The sequence below is a fragment of the Pundamilia nyererei genome, unplaced genomic scaffold, assembly GCF_000239375.1.
Source record: "Pundamilia nyererei isolate P.nyererei 1_Seehausen unplaced genomic scaffold, PunNye1.0 scaffold00012, whole genome shotgun sequence".
Classification (NCBI taxonomy): Eukaryota; Metazoa; Chordata; class Actinopteri; order Cichliformes; family Cichlidae; genus Pundamilia; species Pundamilia nyererei.
Genome location: NW_005187413.1, coordinates 779,560 through 799,274, shown reverse-complemented (window position 1 = coordinate 799,274; position 19,715 = coordinate 779,560). Strand labels below are relative to the sequence as shown.

General features: G+C 37.6%; 1 protein-coding gene across 1 annotated transcript in view; it reads right to left on the bottom strand.

Annotated features, from left to right (window-relative positions):
* grip2b (glutamate receptor interacting protein 2b) overlaps positions 1–19,715 on the bottom strand; it is a 162,835-nt gene that overhangs the window by 20,531 nt on the left and 122,589 nt on the right. The window contains exons 6-13 of the mRNA XM_005724734.1: positions 17,130–17,275; positions 16,527–16,674; positions 15,161–15,330; positions 10,744–10,899; positions 9,891–10,043; positions 9,612–9,798; positions 3,870–4,015; positions 2,476–2,556 (exon numbers count right to left, since the gene is read on the bottom strand). Coding sequence (XP_005724791.1) covers positions 2,476–2,556; positions 3,870–4,015; positions 9,612–9,798; positions 9,891–10,043; positions 10,744–10,899; positions 15,161–15,330; positions 16,527–16,674; positions 17,130–17,275 — 1,187 coding nt within the window. The remainder of the gene's footprint in view (positions 1–2,475; positions 2,557–3,869; positions 4,016–9,611; positions 9,799–9,890; positions 10,044–10,743; positions 10,900–15,160; positions 15,331–16,526; positions 16,675–17,129; positions 17,276–19,715) is intronic.

Sequence of the window (19,715 nt, the reverse complement as noted above, 5' to 3'; positions counted from 1 at the left end):
TTATATACACCATACATCAGAATTGTGACAATATAACTTAATTTGAGGTTATTATCATTAGTTATTTAGTTACAACTATAACACATCACTACAATGTCACTGAAGAACAAGGGAGTAACTAAATAATAAAATCCCACATTTCAGGGCTGAAAATGACCAGAGGTAAGAGAATTGGTTTGATTTGGACATTTGATTTACATGATAGCTCAAACATCCTGTCTCTTTAGCTAGGAAAGTTGAAATAAGGACAAAAATGTTTTTATGCGCTTAGACTCGCTATAGTTACACTATAGTATACTCTCAGTTATCCTGTAGGACTGGTTTGCAGAAATAACTTAAGAGAGCTGCACTGTTTCTGCGGTGCTTATGTCTTCAGCTATTTTTCTTACACGATATATATATACAGCACTTTTAAATGCAAATGTGTGGCAGGGATATGAAATATCACTTGGTATCAGCAAACATCAGAGGCAGGCATAGTAGGCATGTGCAGATACACACAAGGTGCACACAAGGTTTTTAGCACTGATGCCTAATGTAAGAAGGGATAGAGAGAAAATAAGAGAGACTAAAAGAAAGTACATTCACAGCTGCATCTCCTTCAGTACCCCCCAATCATGTTGAGTGGACAAAGGGGGCATGTGGAACTGGCAACGCCAAAAAGATACACAAAAGCAGGTTTTCTCTGAGGATTTAATGACAGCATTTTTACAGGCAGTATTTTTACAATCTTTAGGAGCCAGATATCACACCTCGATTTAGTATTTACTCCAAAACACAGACAATGATTTACATCACCATTAAAAAATATATAACATATTAAGTTAAGGCCCAAAATCCTAGACATAAAAAGTGCATATTTTCTTTAAAGAAATTCAACATAGTGGACAAGAAAAAAAAATAGGCATTGCCTGCTTGTTTTCTTCCACACAACCTCCAGCAAAATTGCTGGGGCCCAGCCGTCTTCAATTATCTTCTCTTTAAATATTTAAAAATGTGTCAGGTTCAGTATTTCGCCTGTCACTGAGCTAATGCTTCTTAAAATAATACAGCGTGGAACACTACATTATACCCACATTCCAGGCTAGGTATAATTAAACACTGAATTTAGGTCATTCCCAGTGAAGAATGAAGACTGTGCTATAAAGCTTTACAGATACAGTTAGCGTGTGATGAATTACTTTCTCAATAACCACTTTTGACTGGCAGAATAATTCCAAGTCTGCAGGGTAAATGCGCAAGTGTGTGCTTTTATTTTTGATTACAAATGTTTAAGGCGACATTGTACTGTATACACTACATGACCACTGATCATTGCGCCCATGTGTTCTTTTTGAACATCAACTTTGGAAAGGCTCTATGGATTCTGCAACATAAATTTACTCCTATTTATTTAACACACAGTGAGGTTGACCATTGATGTTAGCGGGTAGCTCATAGCCAGTATTTTTGTTCATCTCATAGTATATTTAATGATACCGAGAAATGTGTTTCACAAAAACTAGGAAAAATTAACCCTGACCTTGTGCACTCGAATTCAAACTAACATCAACCTATGAACTGCTGCCACAAAGTTTAGCTTCAATTTCTTTTCTTTATTGCAGCGGCACCAGGCTCATCAGTAATTCAGACGTCCTTTTACAGTTCCCTGCAGGGGGATTCCCTGATGCTCCAGCTCAGATGAGATATATATTTTCTCCAGTGAGTTCTGGGTCTACACTTGGATCTCCTCCAAGCCTGGAGAATCTCTAAAGGAAGGTACCCAGGAGGCATCCTTATTAAATCCCCGCACTACCTCAGAGGACATCTTTTGATGAAAAGGAGGTCTAGTTCTACTGCGAGCCCGCCTTAAAATTTTGGAACCTGTCCCCTAATGCAGGGCTGTCTTAGGCTGTGAACATAGACAAACAACAGGTGAGCAGTCATTCATGTTTTTCTGCTTTGAAGTCCATCTGATAATTGCATGCATAGTTATTGCATAGCAGTGTGGTGTCTGAACCCAACAGATCTATGGAGAAAACTGATTTTGATCACTTAGGATCTCTTTCTTTTGGTCGCTACTTAAAGCTCATGATCATAGATGAAGTTGGAAGAATCAGGAGATGGAATCCAAAGTATACCTTTTCCTCTCAACTGTCTCTTCTCCACAATGGACCATTGAAGTGAAGTTCAAAGCTTAGTCAAAAACATCACTGTAGAGATTTTGTGTAGATTTTCCTCAGTTGAAACTAAGTGACTTATCTCTAACTGAAAAGATGCTGGACACACAGTGTAATGCTAGTGGCACCAGAAAGACAAACAATATCTACAGCATTTAATAAACATTGTTGGAATTTATAGCTTAGCTTCTCTGCAGACTTTGTTATCATAAAAAATGCATGTGGGTGGTCGAATGAATTTTAAACATTCTGCCAGCAGCTGTTCAAAACAAAAAGTGGATCACATGAAAAATGTTTCAAGTGTGTGTGTTCCTACCACTGATGGTGAGCCCCAGTTCCACTCCTCTTTTCTTCGGCAGCTTGACGTGGAAAGTACCACTGCTTGGCACCACTGATTCTGCAACAGAAACACAGACACACACTTAAGCATAACCAGAGAAACAAGTAATGTAAAAAGAAACAGATAATACTCTCCTACATGGCAAACGGGGACTGTAAATCCTCATTGTTTGCCTACAGGAGTAAATACTAATTCTACCAGTAAAACACCTTTAAAACTGTAAGCACAGCAACTACGTAAGGCTTTCTGACTCCTTACTTGGATCTGTTTCTTACTTTAGAGTTTGTTTCGCTCACCAAGAAAAGGTCATTTAATTTCCTGAACAGCTTGTGCAGGAAAGCAGACAACAAAACAAATCTACTCAAAGTAGTTAAAAAGGAAAACACACTAACAATCAAGCAAACAAAAACCAATATAAATATAACACTAGGTGAATACGTACCACCCAAATTTAGGGTTATTATCAGTAGATCTAATAAATCTATTCTTTTTAATTTATAGAGTTAGTTATGAGCATCCTTTACCTCCAAATTATCTGCTAGCCATATAACTCAATGAGTGAAAAAGCTACTATTAATAACTGCAGAGACCTCAATCAAACACTTAAATTGTTTGAAAATTCCCACTGACTACCTAAACTGCACAGTACTTTATTTTTTCACAAGGACTTTTTACACTTACAGGTGTAAAAGTACATGCCTGGATGTATAATTCCATTATACTACACATGTATTTTTTTTACCAAGTCTCTTTTGAATCATTATTATGAATAACAACAAAAAAACAAAAATGACTTTTTGAAAAATTATATCAAAGTTAAAAAAGAAAGCAGGTCATTCAGCCTTCACTTACTAGAATGATGAAATTATAGTACTGAACAGATTCCCTTCAAAAGAAGCACTACACTGTATTTATTTAATGTAATTTGATTCCTAAAAAATAATCTTGGATTGATGTAATCCTAATCCGAGTTTAACATTTTCCAAAATGGAATCTGTTGAGACTTTTCTTCTACAGAGAAATCAGAAATAAAGACCCTGAATGAACTCTTCATACTTTCCACAGAGGTTGACAGCATGTCAATGGTGCCATGCTCTGCAGTGAAGAGCTGTATTTATTCTGTCTAATCCTGCCTGTGCTAACACAAAAGCTCACAGCACAGGAATCTCACCAGTATATCCAGTCTGTGAAAATGAGATTATATGTGCTTTTTAAACAAAGGTATGTCTTAAATGGGAGCTATTAAAGAACACAAAGGTGTCTTTCTATTTTGTGAAAACGTTTTTCAGGCTTCACAAATTAGCAAGGAATATGTATGGTGCATGTGTGACATGGTATAAGGTCTAAAACGTTTTGCCAAGTTTACAAACCTGCTACATCAAACTCTATTTCCAGTGTGACCTTATTGGTCAATGCAGCATCTCGGAGGAGCTGATTGGCTTCCTCGAGTGTGCCGTCTTCTGTGGGGATTCCATTGATCGACAGAAGACGGTCTCCTACCTGCAGCAGGCCACACCTAAGAGAAAATCAAGATGCTTTAGTGATTGGAAAAGCAATGCTTCCATGCTTGACAGGTTGCAGAGAAAAAAGTGGAAAAAGCAAAACAAAAACTCTCCAGCCCTCATTTTATTTTACCAGTGCAGCAAAGTGTGTAATAGTTTCTCCCCTATCTACAACTTCCAGTAAGGTTTTTGTTTTAAAATGATTTCTCTTTTTCAGTTTTCTGTGATGCTCTCAGGATGTAAAAAAAACAAAAAAAAAACTCTTACAAAACTGCAGAAAGACTAAAAAGCAACACATAAACAACACATTTCCTCTTTGATTTGTCATTCACATGTACATGCATTGTGCTAAGAAAGTTTTGGTAGTATTAACTAATAACCAGTGTGAATCTGAATGAGGTTTTCTTGCTTTTAAAACAAAACTCATAAATTCTGGTCTCACACTGAATGGATTTAAAGTACTCTGGACTGTTGGTTTAAATATGAAGAAGTAGTCCACAGAGTACTCTGACAGAAACTTTGCAAAGACACAAATAATGGTAACAACAAACCTATCTCACCTACAAGAGTACTAAATGTATTTAGTGATTTTCATGGGATAAAGCTCAGAATTAGGGTTGGGGTTGATATAATGATTAATATAAACATAAATGTAAAAGTAAAGATTTAAAATCTTTGGTCCTGTTCCTATATATATCACAAGGATACATATGAGCATGTAGTACAACTCTACATATAATTCATTTCCCTGTGTTTCATATCCATGCATCATCAACAATGAGATGAGATTAAAAACAAAGTATACGTTTCCATAAGGCAAGACACCTTTTTGTGATAAACTGTAATCACTATTAGGACTGACATCTTGCTGGGTTTTAAAAGGAAGAGAAGTTTTTTTCAATGGAGAGGAAAACTGTCATTTTGGAGTGGCTTGAACTAAACTGAAGTTCTCCAGTTATTTGTTTACAAGGACGATCTACTGGAGCGCGAGACCACGGTTTCAAGAACTTTCCAAACATCAGCTCACTCAGGCAGTACACCACACTCAGCATTATGTTCACACAAGCTGTCAGATCCTGCTGCCTGAAATAAAGCCTGTTTGTCTCGCTATTGTCTATGCCTATTTAATATGATTACCTCCAGGGTCAAACTGGTCCCAAGGGGAGAATAAAAATTCAGGCATTTATGTTTGCTAACTGTCAGTAGCTGCCCTATCTGGAATTTTTCCCCCTCCTTCAATTCGTTTTACAGACAGATGACAGGAGCGTAAGCTTATGACTCCCCACTGTGTTACATTTCACATTATTTTTAGATACTGTGGCTTTTATGCTGCTGTTTAGCTATTATTTCCAAAATACACCAACCCTGGCTGCTCATTAAATAAACGACTGTTGGAATTAAATCAAAGCGCATTACCTGTGACTATTCAATTCAGGAATCATGTGCCTTTTCTGTTGATATATTATCCTCTGATATTATTAATATGTCACTGTTTATTCAGACTTAAAGCAATTCCAGCTTTCTTGCTTTTCAAGGATCTGGAAGGAAAAACTTGCTGAGAAGATCCCCGTCTGTGAGTCAGACTATAATACTCCAGCCTAACAGAATAAGATAGCTCATGCAGTGAGCTTCAGAAGAAATTAAAAACAAATGCAATGTGTGGCTAAGAAAAGCAAAGGAAGGTAAATATTTGAGTAGCTTAAACGTGTGACTTTGAAACACAAAACTGGCTAAACAATAGAAATATGGAGTGTTTTTGGGTAACTTTTGTTAACATAAATGCAAAAGCTGCTAGTAAATTTTATGGCTTAAGGGTGAAATGTCAACTCCTAGAATTGACCCAAAGCCATGTTCCTTCTTGCAATGAAATTATTACAACAGTTATCCACTTCTGCACGAAGGTGACATCTGACAGAAGAAAATGAAGATGAAATGTTTTTGTCTCCGTTTAATTCGGCCTCACTGTAATGTAGTTGGTGCCCTATAGATTTCCAGGACATCTAGGTTTTTTCTTTCATGTGACATACATGCACAAATGAGGCACTGTATCTTCCATTAAGCCACGAGTGGGTGACTTGTATTAATATACAGCCAGACATCTTCATTATGATTTACCGAGGATAAAATGGTCTGCCATAGCTCTCATTCCTGTCGTTCTTTCTCCTCCATTTCCCATTAATTGTTCAAGAACCCCAAGTCCTTTCTTCGCTTTCGTTGTCTCATTTTTTCATTCTGTTTAGTGCAGCCCTATGACTGCCTTGCTGTCGTATTAATTTACACTAATAATTTAATTTTCATCTTCTAACCTTAACTGAAGCCAAATGATAAAAGTTACTTTAACAACAACTAGTCATATTTATAATCCCAGACAAACCTTCATCATCAGGACTGTAAATGTGCAGAACTAAACAAGTTAAAGTGGGATTAGGATACAAATAGTTGTTTTGTCAAACTCACGCTGCTTCTAAATTTGGCAACAATATCAAGTTCCAATTATTACAGTGAACATCCACCTTCAAACTGCTGTTTGATAACTGACCCATTTTTGTGTGGCTGTTTGTTTAACATTTACTTTGCTGTGTTTTTTTCTGTTTTTAGTGCTCTCTGTTTGCTCATCACTATGCAATCTTCCATTGTAATAGTTGACTGTGCACTTGAAATTTGAAAGTACGACTAAAATTTTAGTATTTTTATTATATTAAAACATGTAAAATACACTCCACCTTACATAAATCTGTATGTATGGAGTTCTCATGGTGGTTTGTGTACACAGGCAGATAACGTGGCTCCCTGCTGTCTTAATATTACTCTCTATGCCATTATCATTTTTGGGGAAAAGGGCCAAATAAGGCAAGAAATTACTGGAGCATAACTAGGTTTATGCTTTTTGAATCTTTTATTAATAGTCTGATTTTTTTTTTGGCCCCTTCCTTTTTCAAAAATAAACATTAAATATAGAATTCTTTAGTGGTACAATATACACATTTTAAATTATGGCAAATGGTCTACCATTTACAAAACAAATCTTCCAGCATTCGCAGCACCAAAGGAAAATAATTACAGGTTAAAACCTTAAAAAGAGCTCCACAGACCACTGCTGCACAAATCGTACAGTTTTAAAGGCTATAAGTTGTGGATAATTGTAATTCGGGGTGGTGTAAAGGGGGTTATTTGGATTCACACTGCCAAGCGGAAAGAAAGGTACTTATCGATTCCTCCAGAGTGGGCAAAGGGAAGCTAGCTAATTAGTGTTGTTAGTGTGGGCGCTAATGGAGTAGGGAGTGTGGCCTCAGGGTGCCGAAACACACCCAGCACTTACAGAAGCTGTTAATATGATGGAAACATCAACATCAATCAATGGACACGGACATAAGCACAGCATCATGATCCAGACACGACTAAGAATTCATACAGAGACTTAAATGAAGTTGTGAACAAATTACTGAGAAACAGCAGACATAAGCATGCAGAAGACTGTGGGCACGCACACACTTGCATGTCAGTGTTCACAAAAAAACCCTACTCATGCACAGAAATTCTTCCAAACATTTAAACACCCACACATAATACAGAGCCAAGAAGAGCTGCTAATACACCAAAACATCAGTCTAACACACCCACCCACACTAACACTGACATCCAAACACACACAGGGAAGCTAACTAAAACTCTGTTAATGCAACATTAAAGTCGGCATTTGTCCTCAAACAAACAGAAGGCCATTTGTACAGTTGTTGTACAACTACACAAATACAAGTGAACATCCTGTTACAAAGTTTTTAAATTACACATCTATAATTTTACTACACTATAACTGTGAGGAAAGGTCATATTTTACCCATGTCTATTAACAGTTTTTACATGCACCAATGTGGGTCAAATTAATAAGAAAGGTGGTTTTAAGGAATCTTAAAACTTTATATGTCATGTCTGGGTGTATTTTATACGAAACAGTGACAGAGTTCAAAGGATACTTTGACTTTGCCACCATGTTGCTACCATATTTGCTCCACAGAGACAAGCACTAGTTAGTCTTTGAAATATCATGTGGAAATCTCAAAGCAGTATAGGAGTGATAAAATATGGTGCATATAAGTCCCATAGCTACTGAACACACATCTAAATAATACTATATTTGCACATTTTGCATCTTGCACATGTCTTTGTCCTGTCTCGTCTACAATATCCGGACAACTACTTGAACCTGGTATTCAATACCTACCGCACAATCCACTTTGTATTGTTTCTGTCCCTGTCTTTATTTATCGTACATTTAGTATTGTATAGTTAGCATTATAGTATTGTATAGCATTGTATAGTTTGTAATTAGTACCTTTTTATCCCTTAATTTTACCGAAATTTAGCATGTTATTTATTTGTAAATCCTAGTTTTATATCTCTTGGAGATATATCTTTTATATACTTATAAATGCACCATGGGGGGCTTGGGGTGAAACAGCATTTCGGTACCTGTATACTGTGTATTGACAATAAAGCTCTTGAATCTTGAATCTAAAATAGTCATAATAAGGAAAGAGGGTGTGTTGAAGGGTGGTGCCTTGTAATAGACATGAGATCTGAAATAGGGTGGCGTGGTGATACAGTGCTTAGCACTGTCACCTCACAGCAAGAAGGTTCCCAGCAAGGCTCTTTCTGCGTAGATTTTTCATGCTCTCCCTGGGCTGTGTGGGTTTCTTCTGGCTACTCTGGTTTCTTTCCACAGTCTAAAGACATGCAGTTTGGTTAACTTGTAATTCTAAATTGCCCACAGGTGTGAGGTGCGGTGCTTGATATTGATGGAATAAAATAATGTCTGTATGTATGGTTAAAGTGTAATTAGAAGCACTGAGGAATCACTAAGACTAGGAAAGCACAATATAAATTTAAGTACTTGCATAGTCCAACTACTGCTGTATTTTCAGATCTCAGATATAACTGTGCTTATGGCAGATTTGTATTTAATGTAGGGTCACTTTTACTCAAATTCACAAGATGAGACAATGTGAGATGTTATAGTTTTTTTTATTCATTTTTATTTCCACACAGGATTGTTGCTTAAAGGAATGAGTTATTTGAAGAGTCCTCTTTCCATCATGTTTGTATATGCCAACTGTGTGTCATGCCTCTTATAGACAATGAGGTTGAAAACACTTGCACAAAGGATACACCTGTGCACCTTCTATATATCCCTTCTGACAAGCCACTTCTGTCCTCTCTCTTCCAGATGCATTTTGGAATTGAAACAGTGTAGCATACTAAAATTGATTTTTAGGTCAATGATAAGACAAAGAATGGAAGTGACTCAGAGGCACAAATTAGCGACACAAGAAAAGCCTGTGACTATATGTCCACAAAAGACTGACTAAAGACACAGACACAGGTGGAAACATGGCTAGCTGGGAACCAGAAATAAAACAATGACGGTGGGGCAGTGAATCACAAAGCAGGGAAACAAAAACAAGACTTTTGACATTGTAGTGCCAAAAAAAAAAAAAGTCAGACTAAATTTGATATTGCAGTGAAAAAGCTACAGATGACAGTTATTGTAGTTTAGATTTAATTTATGCCACAAACGTACATCCTTATGACTGGGTCAGCATGCACGCTCACCTCTCTGCAGAGCTGTCAGGCTCTATGAATCGAATAAGTGGTGGTGCTGACAGCGTTTCGGTGGCAAATATTCCTCCCTGTAGTTGTACACCAAAGCCGTTCAGTGGGTCACCTGTTAAGACAACCTCACTGGTCTCTACATGAACCACCTGACCACCTGGACCCACCGAACTGGAGGCCAGGGACACTAAAAACACACAGACACATAGATTACAGTTAGTTTCATCCCTTCTGGGAAATTAGATCCATCATGCAAAGACACAGGGAGATGGAACCTACAGGAGCTCTTATGCTCTTTCTTTCTCTGCCGCCGTTTAAGCAGTGAATTACGGGGACTCATGGGAACAGTGGGCCTGGGTAACGTGCTCGAGCTCTGGCTGCTGGGGCCAGAAGTGGTTGTAGAGGCAGGAGAGAAACTGGCTGATACAAGAGCTGCAAAAAAAGAGTGAGGGAACAGAAGTGTATTTTCAATATTGCAATACATGAGCAATAAATTAGACTTTTAAGAATTAAATTAAAAAACCGAAGAAGTAGATGCTAATAAATCTCCTTCTTTGTCTGGGAAATGGAAAAGGAAAACAAAGAGTCAAAGAGCACATGTTAAATACCGCAAACATGGATATGTCAGGTAAAATTTTCTTGTTTGGTGCTTTATTTTCACAGCATGGCGGCTGAGTAGTTAGCAGTGTTGTCTCACAGCTGTAAGGTATTGGGTTTGGTGAGAAATGTATATGCTCTCCTTGTGCTTGCTTGGGCCTCTTTCGAAACCTCTAGTTTTCTTGTCATATTTCCACATGACCAAAGACACTGCACTGCACAATGCCACGTATATTTAAAATATATGCTTATGATGCTTATCTTTGAATCACAAGATGGGAATTCATAGAGACATGCTTTAAATAGTCTTAAAAATATGTAGAGATTTTTAAAATATATCTTTTTAAACAACACTACATATACATTCCACTGGGCAGCATACATTTGATGTCTCATTTACCCTTTCATCATCAATAATCCAAATACCATTCGGCAATGAAGTCTAAATTAATGCATACAGCTTAATTTAGACTTCTACTAAAAATTTCTGGTCTTACTTATGTAGTACCAAGTTGTGTTGTGTTTGTGTTCTTACACTTGCAGTAGTCAAGGTTGTTGATTGTGTTGTTGTTAGAGGCTGTCCACGATTTATTGAGGGTCGAACTTGTGTTGCAGAGAGTGGAGTTTGGAGGGGGACAGTAATTAACACAAGGGTCCCAGGAGTGGGGATGGTCCGACTTCTGAACCTTGACTGCAAAACACATGCAATGAAACATGAGCATTGAATTTTAATACTTCTAAAATCAATGGCTAGGTGTAGGCTAAACCAACCTTACACCAACTCTTACATAATTTTAATAATAAAATAATAACAAAATTCAAATGTCTGAACCTAAATTAAAAGTTTGTGTACATGTAGCATTGCTCTTCCTATGCTATCAGCCCACTAAATGGCTTCTATCAGGCTAAATCATTGTCACAGATATAGGTAGGAGGTACCCTACCATGTCTGCTATTTGCCAAGAAGGTGAGTTATCATCCATTCTGATCACTGATAAGGAGAAATTAATGCAGATGTTACAGAATTGCAATTTATAAAATTGTGAATTAGAGATTCGGACATAATAACTCATCTATAACCTATATAATAGGTATAGCTCTCATTATGGCTGTCTTCCTGTTATGTGTACAGCTTGTCTTGCCCCGTGTCTCATCCAAATATGATCACACAGAGCACACATTCCATGAACTTCATGTAATCTTGATTGCCATGGGCTGTCACAGACAGTATCTGTATATTTTTCATATTAAAACCATTCTAACTGCTTGCTGTTTAGCTAGTTAGCTGTGCATTATCTACTTTTCCTCAATGGATTGAATCTTTTAGGCTGATACTGATTGACGTGTCGTTAGACCTCAGTGTTTTCTTCACAGAGATCTTGTAACTCTCACCTCACCTGGCCGCTCACCCCGGACCAATTTGCTTTGACCCTACCAGGGGCAAATCGACCCTACATCATAGCCACCCAGGTAACCACTGCACAGAGTAGTTCAAATGTCACCAGCACATCTACCACTTAAACCCTATATGTTTGTCTGTGAAAATCCCAGAAGATCTGTAGTTTCTGAAATACTAGGATCAGGCACCGTCTGGCACTGACAACTATGTCATATTCAAAACCACTTAAATCACCTTTCTGTCACATTCTGAAGCCTGCTGTGAACTTCAGCAGGTTGTCTTGGCTTCGTCTATATCCCTCAAAGCATTCAGTTGCTGCCGTATGTTTGGTTGATTAGATATTTGTGTTAATAAGCACTTCAACAGATGTAACCAGCAAAGTGGGCTGTGAGTATTTAAGGCAGTGATGACATTACTTTTCAGCTTGATTCATTCATTTATCAGTTAACCCTTGGAGATCCTTAAAAAAGACATCCACCTTGGTCCCTAATGGACATAAATGTCCATTCCCCAAAAAGTGCAATAAAAATATTATGTATTAATATTTTTTTCCACTTTAAATTGGTCAGTCTTTTAAAACTACTTCTCCCTGAAATATTCATATAAAGTTTTAATTATATTTTCGTTGTTTTAACCCTTTAAACTCTACAACAAATTTCATCTGAACTGTGATTAAAAGAGATATAAAACTTTTTGGGTTACTAACACTCACATACCAACCAATCAGGTGAACATATTTCCAAAAATACCTATTATATGACAACATATAATTCAATACCTTACTGTATTGCATTTAATCCAAACTAATTTCACTGTCACTTAATTAGGTCCATGAAAAAGTGTCTCTAAGCTACATTCAGCTGCTCCCTTTGTCACAAGTGGTGAGCACAACAGGTGGCTCCACATGTTTGATTTGGCAGAATCCAGAATCCAGATGCCAGATGCCCTTTCTGACGCAGCCGCAAAGACAAGTTGTGTCGGGAATTGAATCAGTGACTATTTGCTTGTTACCCATTACATTATGGAGAAAGAAAAAAAATGAGTTGACTGTGTCATCTGCTAAAAATTCGCATTTCTTCAGTTTTGGGGGAAAACCTCTTTTGAGGAAACTCCCACTGAGAATTTAATGATACAATCGAGGCTGACAACCTGACAATCTACACAGCTTTGTGTGTAATTCCCCTTTACGCTCGTGTATCTAAACTCTGAAGTTTATCCGAAGCTACTCTGTGCTGTCACAGCCATCCAGCTGAGCTATTGTATCCTCGACGTGTGAGGCCTTTTATCTAAACTACTCTGATGGCAGGACGTGTGAGGAGCGGAAGTGTTGGGCAACCTCGGGGTGAGATCCGTGAAATGAGGAAACATTTTTTCATCTAATCCTCCTTGGGTAAAAATGAAGTCATTATGTCCAGTGAAACACACCGGAGAGACGGTCCTTCTGACAAGGAACGGCAGCAGTAACACACACTGTAAATGCCCACAGACAACAGACACATAACAAAGCCACTTTGAATTAACACTTATACTCATTTACACATGATATATTATGAGAAGATACACAAAACATGAGAACATTCTAAGACACATTTGTGTCTAGATTTACCAAACGTAATCTATGTGGCAAGAAAACCGACTGAAACTTTACTCACACACACAACTGCAAAACCTTTCATCAGAGTGTCTATTAATAAGGCAGCAGCAAGCTGGCTTTAAGGTCTGCTGCAAGGACATCAGTATCCTAATGAGCTGTGTTCATTTCCTAACACACACAAATGCACACATGTACACACAAAGGCGGTCACAAAACTGTGATTAGAAGAAGGAAAGAATAAATTTAGCTTCTTGCAGACAAATGAGATGAGATGGTGACCTTTCGAGTGTGTCTGTGTGTGCTGTGTTCACACGTGTAACTCCAAGAATGTTATTAAAAATAACATTCTTGTCACTTTAAAATAATACCAGAACACAACAGAGCTATAAAAGAGAAAAAGAGCAAAGAGGAACACTAGAAAATCATTTCAAAATGGAAGGAGATGAACATTTCTGAGATGAGGTACGTGTAGAGAATAAGAGAAGTCAAAGGCAGAGAAGAGAGGAGAGGAAAAGGACAACGGATAGGAGGAGGTTGCAAGCTGTAAGCAGTTTTTGACAGCTGGAAGAGAGGTGTAATGACTTTAATTAAATCCCATCTTGCCTTTACACTCCCTGTCACTCTATTTCTCATTCATGTGCCATTTCTCTTTTCAGCATTCACTTTTTCGTCTGTTTTCATGCTGAGAGCGATCTTCCACCACACAAAAGTTTCTATTGAAAATAGACTAATGGAACGGTTTTAGTTTAGTTCAAGTCTAGAATATCTAGTTTTTCTTCTCGGTCTTAAAGCCGTTGCTTTAATCCCATCTCTGTCATCCTCTCCTGGGAATCTCTAATCGACTGAAACACATTAAAGATTTTCTTCGAACAAAAAAGATTTTTTTTAAAAAGGTTTTGGGGAAAAACAAAATAAAGCTATACAGCGTCTACAAGTAGAGGATCGTGTTGACTGTGATGCGTTTCTATTTATTCACAATATTCATTGTGTGAGTGTGATGTGTACACTTGTCATACTTAAGCAGCCTCAGCTGCAAGCATTAACACATGAACATACGATAAAAAACTAGTTACTGGAATCAGGATTTCCCCTCTAAACCCATTGGCACCAATTCTGTCACAGATGAGAAGCCATCACTTGGCTATGGGTGAGCTAATTAGGAACAAAGTTGCCATTGCGGCCAAATTATTCCTCAAGTAGGGTTGTATTTAAAAAAGAGGCTGAAAGACACTGGAATGAATGGGATTTTTTTTTTTTTTGCTACTCGGATTTGCTAAATATGCATGAGGTGACTTAATTGTGGTGAAGACTAAACAAACTCTCCTTGGTGGTTTTTACTCTGCTTTTTTTTTGGAATCTGACTTAATAGCTGCCAAATCAGAGCTGACCAGGAATTAAATACACAGATGGTCATTGTTCTTCAATAATTAGCATTTGTCATGCTAAATATTACAAATACTGCCATCTAACTATGTTTCCTGCTGTTGAATGTCAGTACAACATGCTCTGGCAAAAAATGTCTGTTTAATTTCATAAACATGTATGCAACAAAAACAAAACAAAGCAAGTGATATTTAAAATAAATAAATAAACTGTTAAGTGATTAAGTGATTCTGAAGCTCTGGCTCCAAAGGTATACTACACATGAAGAGTGATGAACAAAGCTGTGCATGGGTAGAAAGACAATTTAACAATTTTAGGAGTTATACCTATTCAAATAAGAGCAATGCAGCAGGCTGAAAAGATGGCAGCATCAGCCATCATAGTAGAGGCTTGAGCCCGCAAACAGAGTTGAATCATTATGATTTAACAAGGTTGTTCCATAATTACCAGTGGCTTTTTTTTTTAACTTTACCCAAATGACAGATAAAATATTGACAGATAAAACTGTAAAATTTTGATTACTAAAATAACCAAAGAGTTTACTGTGAATCTGATGGCCCTAGCTGTTACACTCACCCGTGTCATGCTGTTTTCCAGTTAACCTCGTTTGATGCGAGGGAAGAATTTCTAATTTAACCAGTTCTGTTGTGCTTGCTATTAATTGTGTTGCCTCCAGAACCGTACAGTGCTCTGTTGATGTCCCATCAATAGACAGCAGGTGATCCCCAGCATGCAGTGCTCCACATCTAATACAAAGGAGACAAAAAGAGAATAAGCACAAAATGTTATCGCCACAATACACTGGATAAATAAACAGAACACAAATAGCTTCCATTCTGTTTCAGAAAAGCTTTTTTTTTGTTCTTTTGCCAACAGTATATAAGCTAAACACATTAATCTGCTTAGCTCACAACGGCATGCTGCCGTGCTGGTCAGAATGATATCGCTGCTCTTCACACAGGGGTTAGATTTTACAAACTGACTTTGCAATCATGTGGGAATGAATAGTGCCAGAGCACAGACCTCTGCAGTCAACTTGTCCTGTTGACTGAGGTTATTTTAGTACTCATTTCAGCACTGACACAGAGTTCAAGTGCTTCATGTATATTTTAGAGGTAGACTGGAGCTGAAAGCAATATCCCGTCTTCTGATGTCTGTGTAAGTTATAAGGTTGGACACAGTCTTTGTGTGTTTATCTGTGTCTTTCTTACACAGAGAGGATATGCTGTAAACATAAATGCAACCACTGCAAATCTGTAATCCAACAGCAGAATCAAATTAGATCTTGAAGGGGAAACTATAAAGTCCACCATTTTTCAACAAAAGAGAAATATACAGCTGACAGATGTTTGCAAAAGTGTAAACTATATATTATTGTGCACTAGCCCTGTTCTCAAGAAAGTAATTTTTATAGCATTCCAATACATAATATTCTTTTAATGGTAACTTTGCATCAAACAAACCAACCAGACAGACAGACAAAGTAAGGAAACAGTTCTGCAGAGTGAAAACTGTCCACGAAGTACTTACTGTGGACTTAAACTGTACTGAGCTACAATGTTGTCTTAATATCTGAAACATCTCAGAGCTTCTTTCATCCTCTGTTGTAGTTTGACAGCTAACAGAACAAAACTCACTCAGAACTTAAAGGGTAAATCTAGGCAAAACTACAGCTGGCATGTATGCAAACACATACATGCCAGTTGTGTTTCTAAGAATATTAACTCTGTTTAGTGAAAAATTACAGTTAGCCAGCATGTTTAAATGTGACACCAAGGATTCTCTTACATATGCTAAGTTAGACTGAGGCTGGTTGCACTAATTTCACTGTCTAGGGCATCACAGCTCCCACACCAAAGGAAACTTCCTGTGGGTCTGTAAGACATCAGTGGGTTTTAAACACTGAGAATGCCCGGAGAATGAGTAGCATGTAGATACATACCTGTCCACCACGCTGCCAGGTTTAACCCGGTCGATGACAATGACCTGTTTGTTTTGATGATTGGCTGAAGTCAGCGTGATGCCTAGTGTTGCTCCTGGAGATTTGGCTATTTCCACTAACAGTGGACCAGATGCATTTGCCAGTGAGTCTGAACGGGAAAGAATGAAGTTATTTTAATAATTTGACCTTTTACTGCTTGCTGCTTCTTACAGTCTTAAAATGATCTTAGAGTAATCTAGCAAAGTACAAATACCTTAAATATCTGTTTCACCAAGAACAGCACAGTGAAAAAGTTTAAGAGCATATATGTCCTTGAAAATATAACCAGACATGATTAGCAGGGGATTGCTTGCAGTGCTTTTTGGGCAAGTTAAACTGAGCTGTTTTACCCAGAAAAATGAGGCAGACCTTAGCGTGAGGTGGCAGAAAATGCCAACACATCAACAGCAATCACAACAAAAGAATCAACCCCAAAAAAACATTTTTTTAAATTTCACTGGCATTTGAGAAAAATAAATTTTGCTGCAAGCTTCAATTTGTGTCTCTCTCTGTTATTTTGGCTTTTTTTTTTTCATATGTCTGTGTGTCTACATGTGAACTCACCGATGATAGTTACATCGTACTCAATTTGGAACAGGGCTTCCTGGCCACATTGGGCCAACACGCTGAGAGCATCACTGTGGTTTGCGTTGTGTAGTGGCACACCATCCACACTGAGGAGACGATCGCCAGGGCGCAGGGTACCTTCTCTGCATGCAGACACGCACACACATCCAAAAAAAATGACATTGGATTTTGTGATACAGTGATTACAGAAGACAGGGATTGGACATTACAATTTGCATGTAGTTCCAGCTTTCTTTCTTCCATAAAATTCTAGCGTGTTTAATTTTAACACATCAACAGTTTATTGTCCTTCTTCACTATTCCTTTTACATCACTATTTCAATCTGACTTCAGATTTGCCTATCTTGTGTCGCTAGGAAAATATTGCAAAAGCAAGCATATAATGTCTGTTAAAAATGACGAAATATCAAATGCCAAACCTTCCCTTTTTTCCCCAACATATTCTGTGTTCTTCATTCCTTCCACTCAGCCCTGTTTGTTCTTTAACTTAGTTCTTCATCTTGCTCATTTCCTTTCTGCCCAGCTAGATCCAAGCCTCTTTCTTCTCCTAACTTTCACTTCCACAATATTGTCTTGTGATCTCATCATCCTCTTTTCTCTCCCCTTATCTGTCTGAGACTTGCAGTAAAAATTCACCTTCATTTCAAATCAAGGACACACATGGAAACAGCATGAAATGTCTTCAGCATTTAAAATGTTGGTCTGTTTTCAGTGCCTGGTTAAAAAAACAACAACAACGAAAGCAAACAAACAAAAAACACTTATACAGAGAGATCCTCTGTGTTTTTAGAGGCACTCAGGAGGACCGTTTAGGCAATTTTTTACTTCCACAAAAATGGATGTGTAACATTTTGAATTTTTAATGCAGTGCGCCACATTAGAGCACTGATAGATGCTTTATGCTGATGTCAGAGTGCGAGTAACACTGAGCTGTAATCATACCAGCCAGATGTCTTCAAACAGGATGCTGATTGCCCTGAAGCCTTTCAACATGATGCGAGCTAAGCTATAACCCAAAGGCTCTATTGTGGCAGGAATTACTCCATGTGACAGGAGTATTTCTTGACAGATTTACACATTTTTCATCGGTTTTCAATATTGGTGCAGAATAACATACATGGTACATACAGGGTGTCGGATAAGCACATGAAAAGGTACAATACCAACAGGTGATTCCAGGAAAATTTCAGGGAATTTAAAATTTAAAGGTTCTACCATATGTTGATTGAAACAGATAAGCTTTTAGAACTTGACTGATATTTAACCTGTTTTTAGACCTGCAGGGTATCTTTCTATCTGTATCTGACAATGAAGTGAAAGCAGTTTCTTTGTGGTCCTGTAAAAAACACCATGGATCTCTAACACTTTCAGAGAAGGCACTTTAATTCCCACTGGGTAATTCTAAAAATGTAGACACTCCTGGGACTGTATGGTGCTGTGGATTAAGTTTTTTTTCCAATTGGCATATAAATGGGATATAAAACAGCATGAATATCTCATTCGTTTCCCCAGGACTGACCCACATTTTGAAGACGATTTTCTTTAGAACGGTATTAGATGAGCTTCAGGGTGAAATAACTCAATAGTAAGAATTTAATCTTTAATCTTTGTCCTGGTCTGCCAGTTCTGTCTGTGAACTAGTGAAGGTTCGGTCAGTCTGTAAGGCCGTGTAATGTGTGATTATTTGATGAAGGTTTACACTTCTGTATATACAAATGACCAATTTGGCAACATCATTATATATCTGATGGGTCAGCAGTCGCTTTGACAAATCTAAGATGGATTTACAGCAACAATCAAGCCCTTATGAATCAAACGAAACTGTAAAATATCTTAATCAGTAGAAAGACGAGGCATTAAGTACTCAAGCTTAGTACTTTGGCACTTTTGCATCTGCTTTAAATATTGCTGCAGAGCAATCTCAAAACAGGACCTGTCAGAATAAAAATAGCAACTTACAGTTCGAATTTCTAGGCGGAAATGATTGCAGCTGCTAAGTGATCAGAGGAGATGGTTATATTCCAATGTTTTGTTGAAAAGGGACAGCTGAGTCAATCATGTTCTTCAAAATTGGAAATGTTGGGTGCTGAAGTTTGCCTAATGCTAGTGTTGATGTGTGACAATCAGATGTAAGATATTGCTTTATTACAAACCTCTAAAACAGGCTCAGTGGTCCTTATTGTGTAATAAATGGCTTTCCTATTTTGTGTTTTAATGATGGTGGGTGACAGCAGATCACTCTTAAAGCTCAGTGATTCACTTGTAATCACATAATTTTCACATTCAATCAATTCGTTGAACTGAAGTCCTTTGAAGCACACCGACTGAAAAACAAAACTGCTTTTCTTTTGTCTTTTTTAATGACTTTTGTGCTTTTAACTTTAAAAACAGTTTGAAAGAAAACCTCACAAACAAACCTCCACCAGAATACAGTGGGGCAAAAAAGTATTTAGTCAGCCACCGATTGTGATTGTGCAAGTTCCCCCACCTAAAATGATGACAGAGGTCGGTAATTTGCACCAGAGGTACACTTCAACTGTGAGAGACAGAATGTGAAAAAAA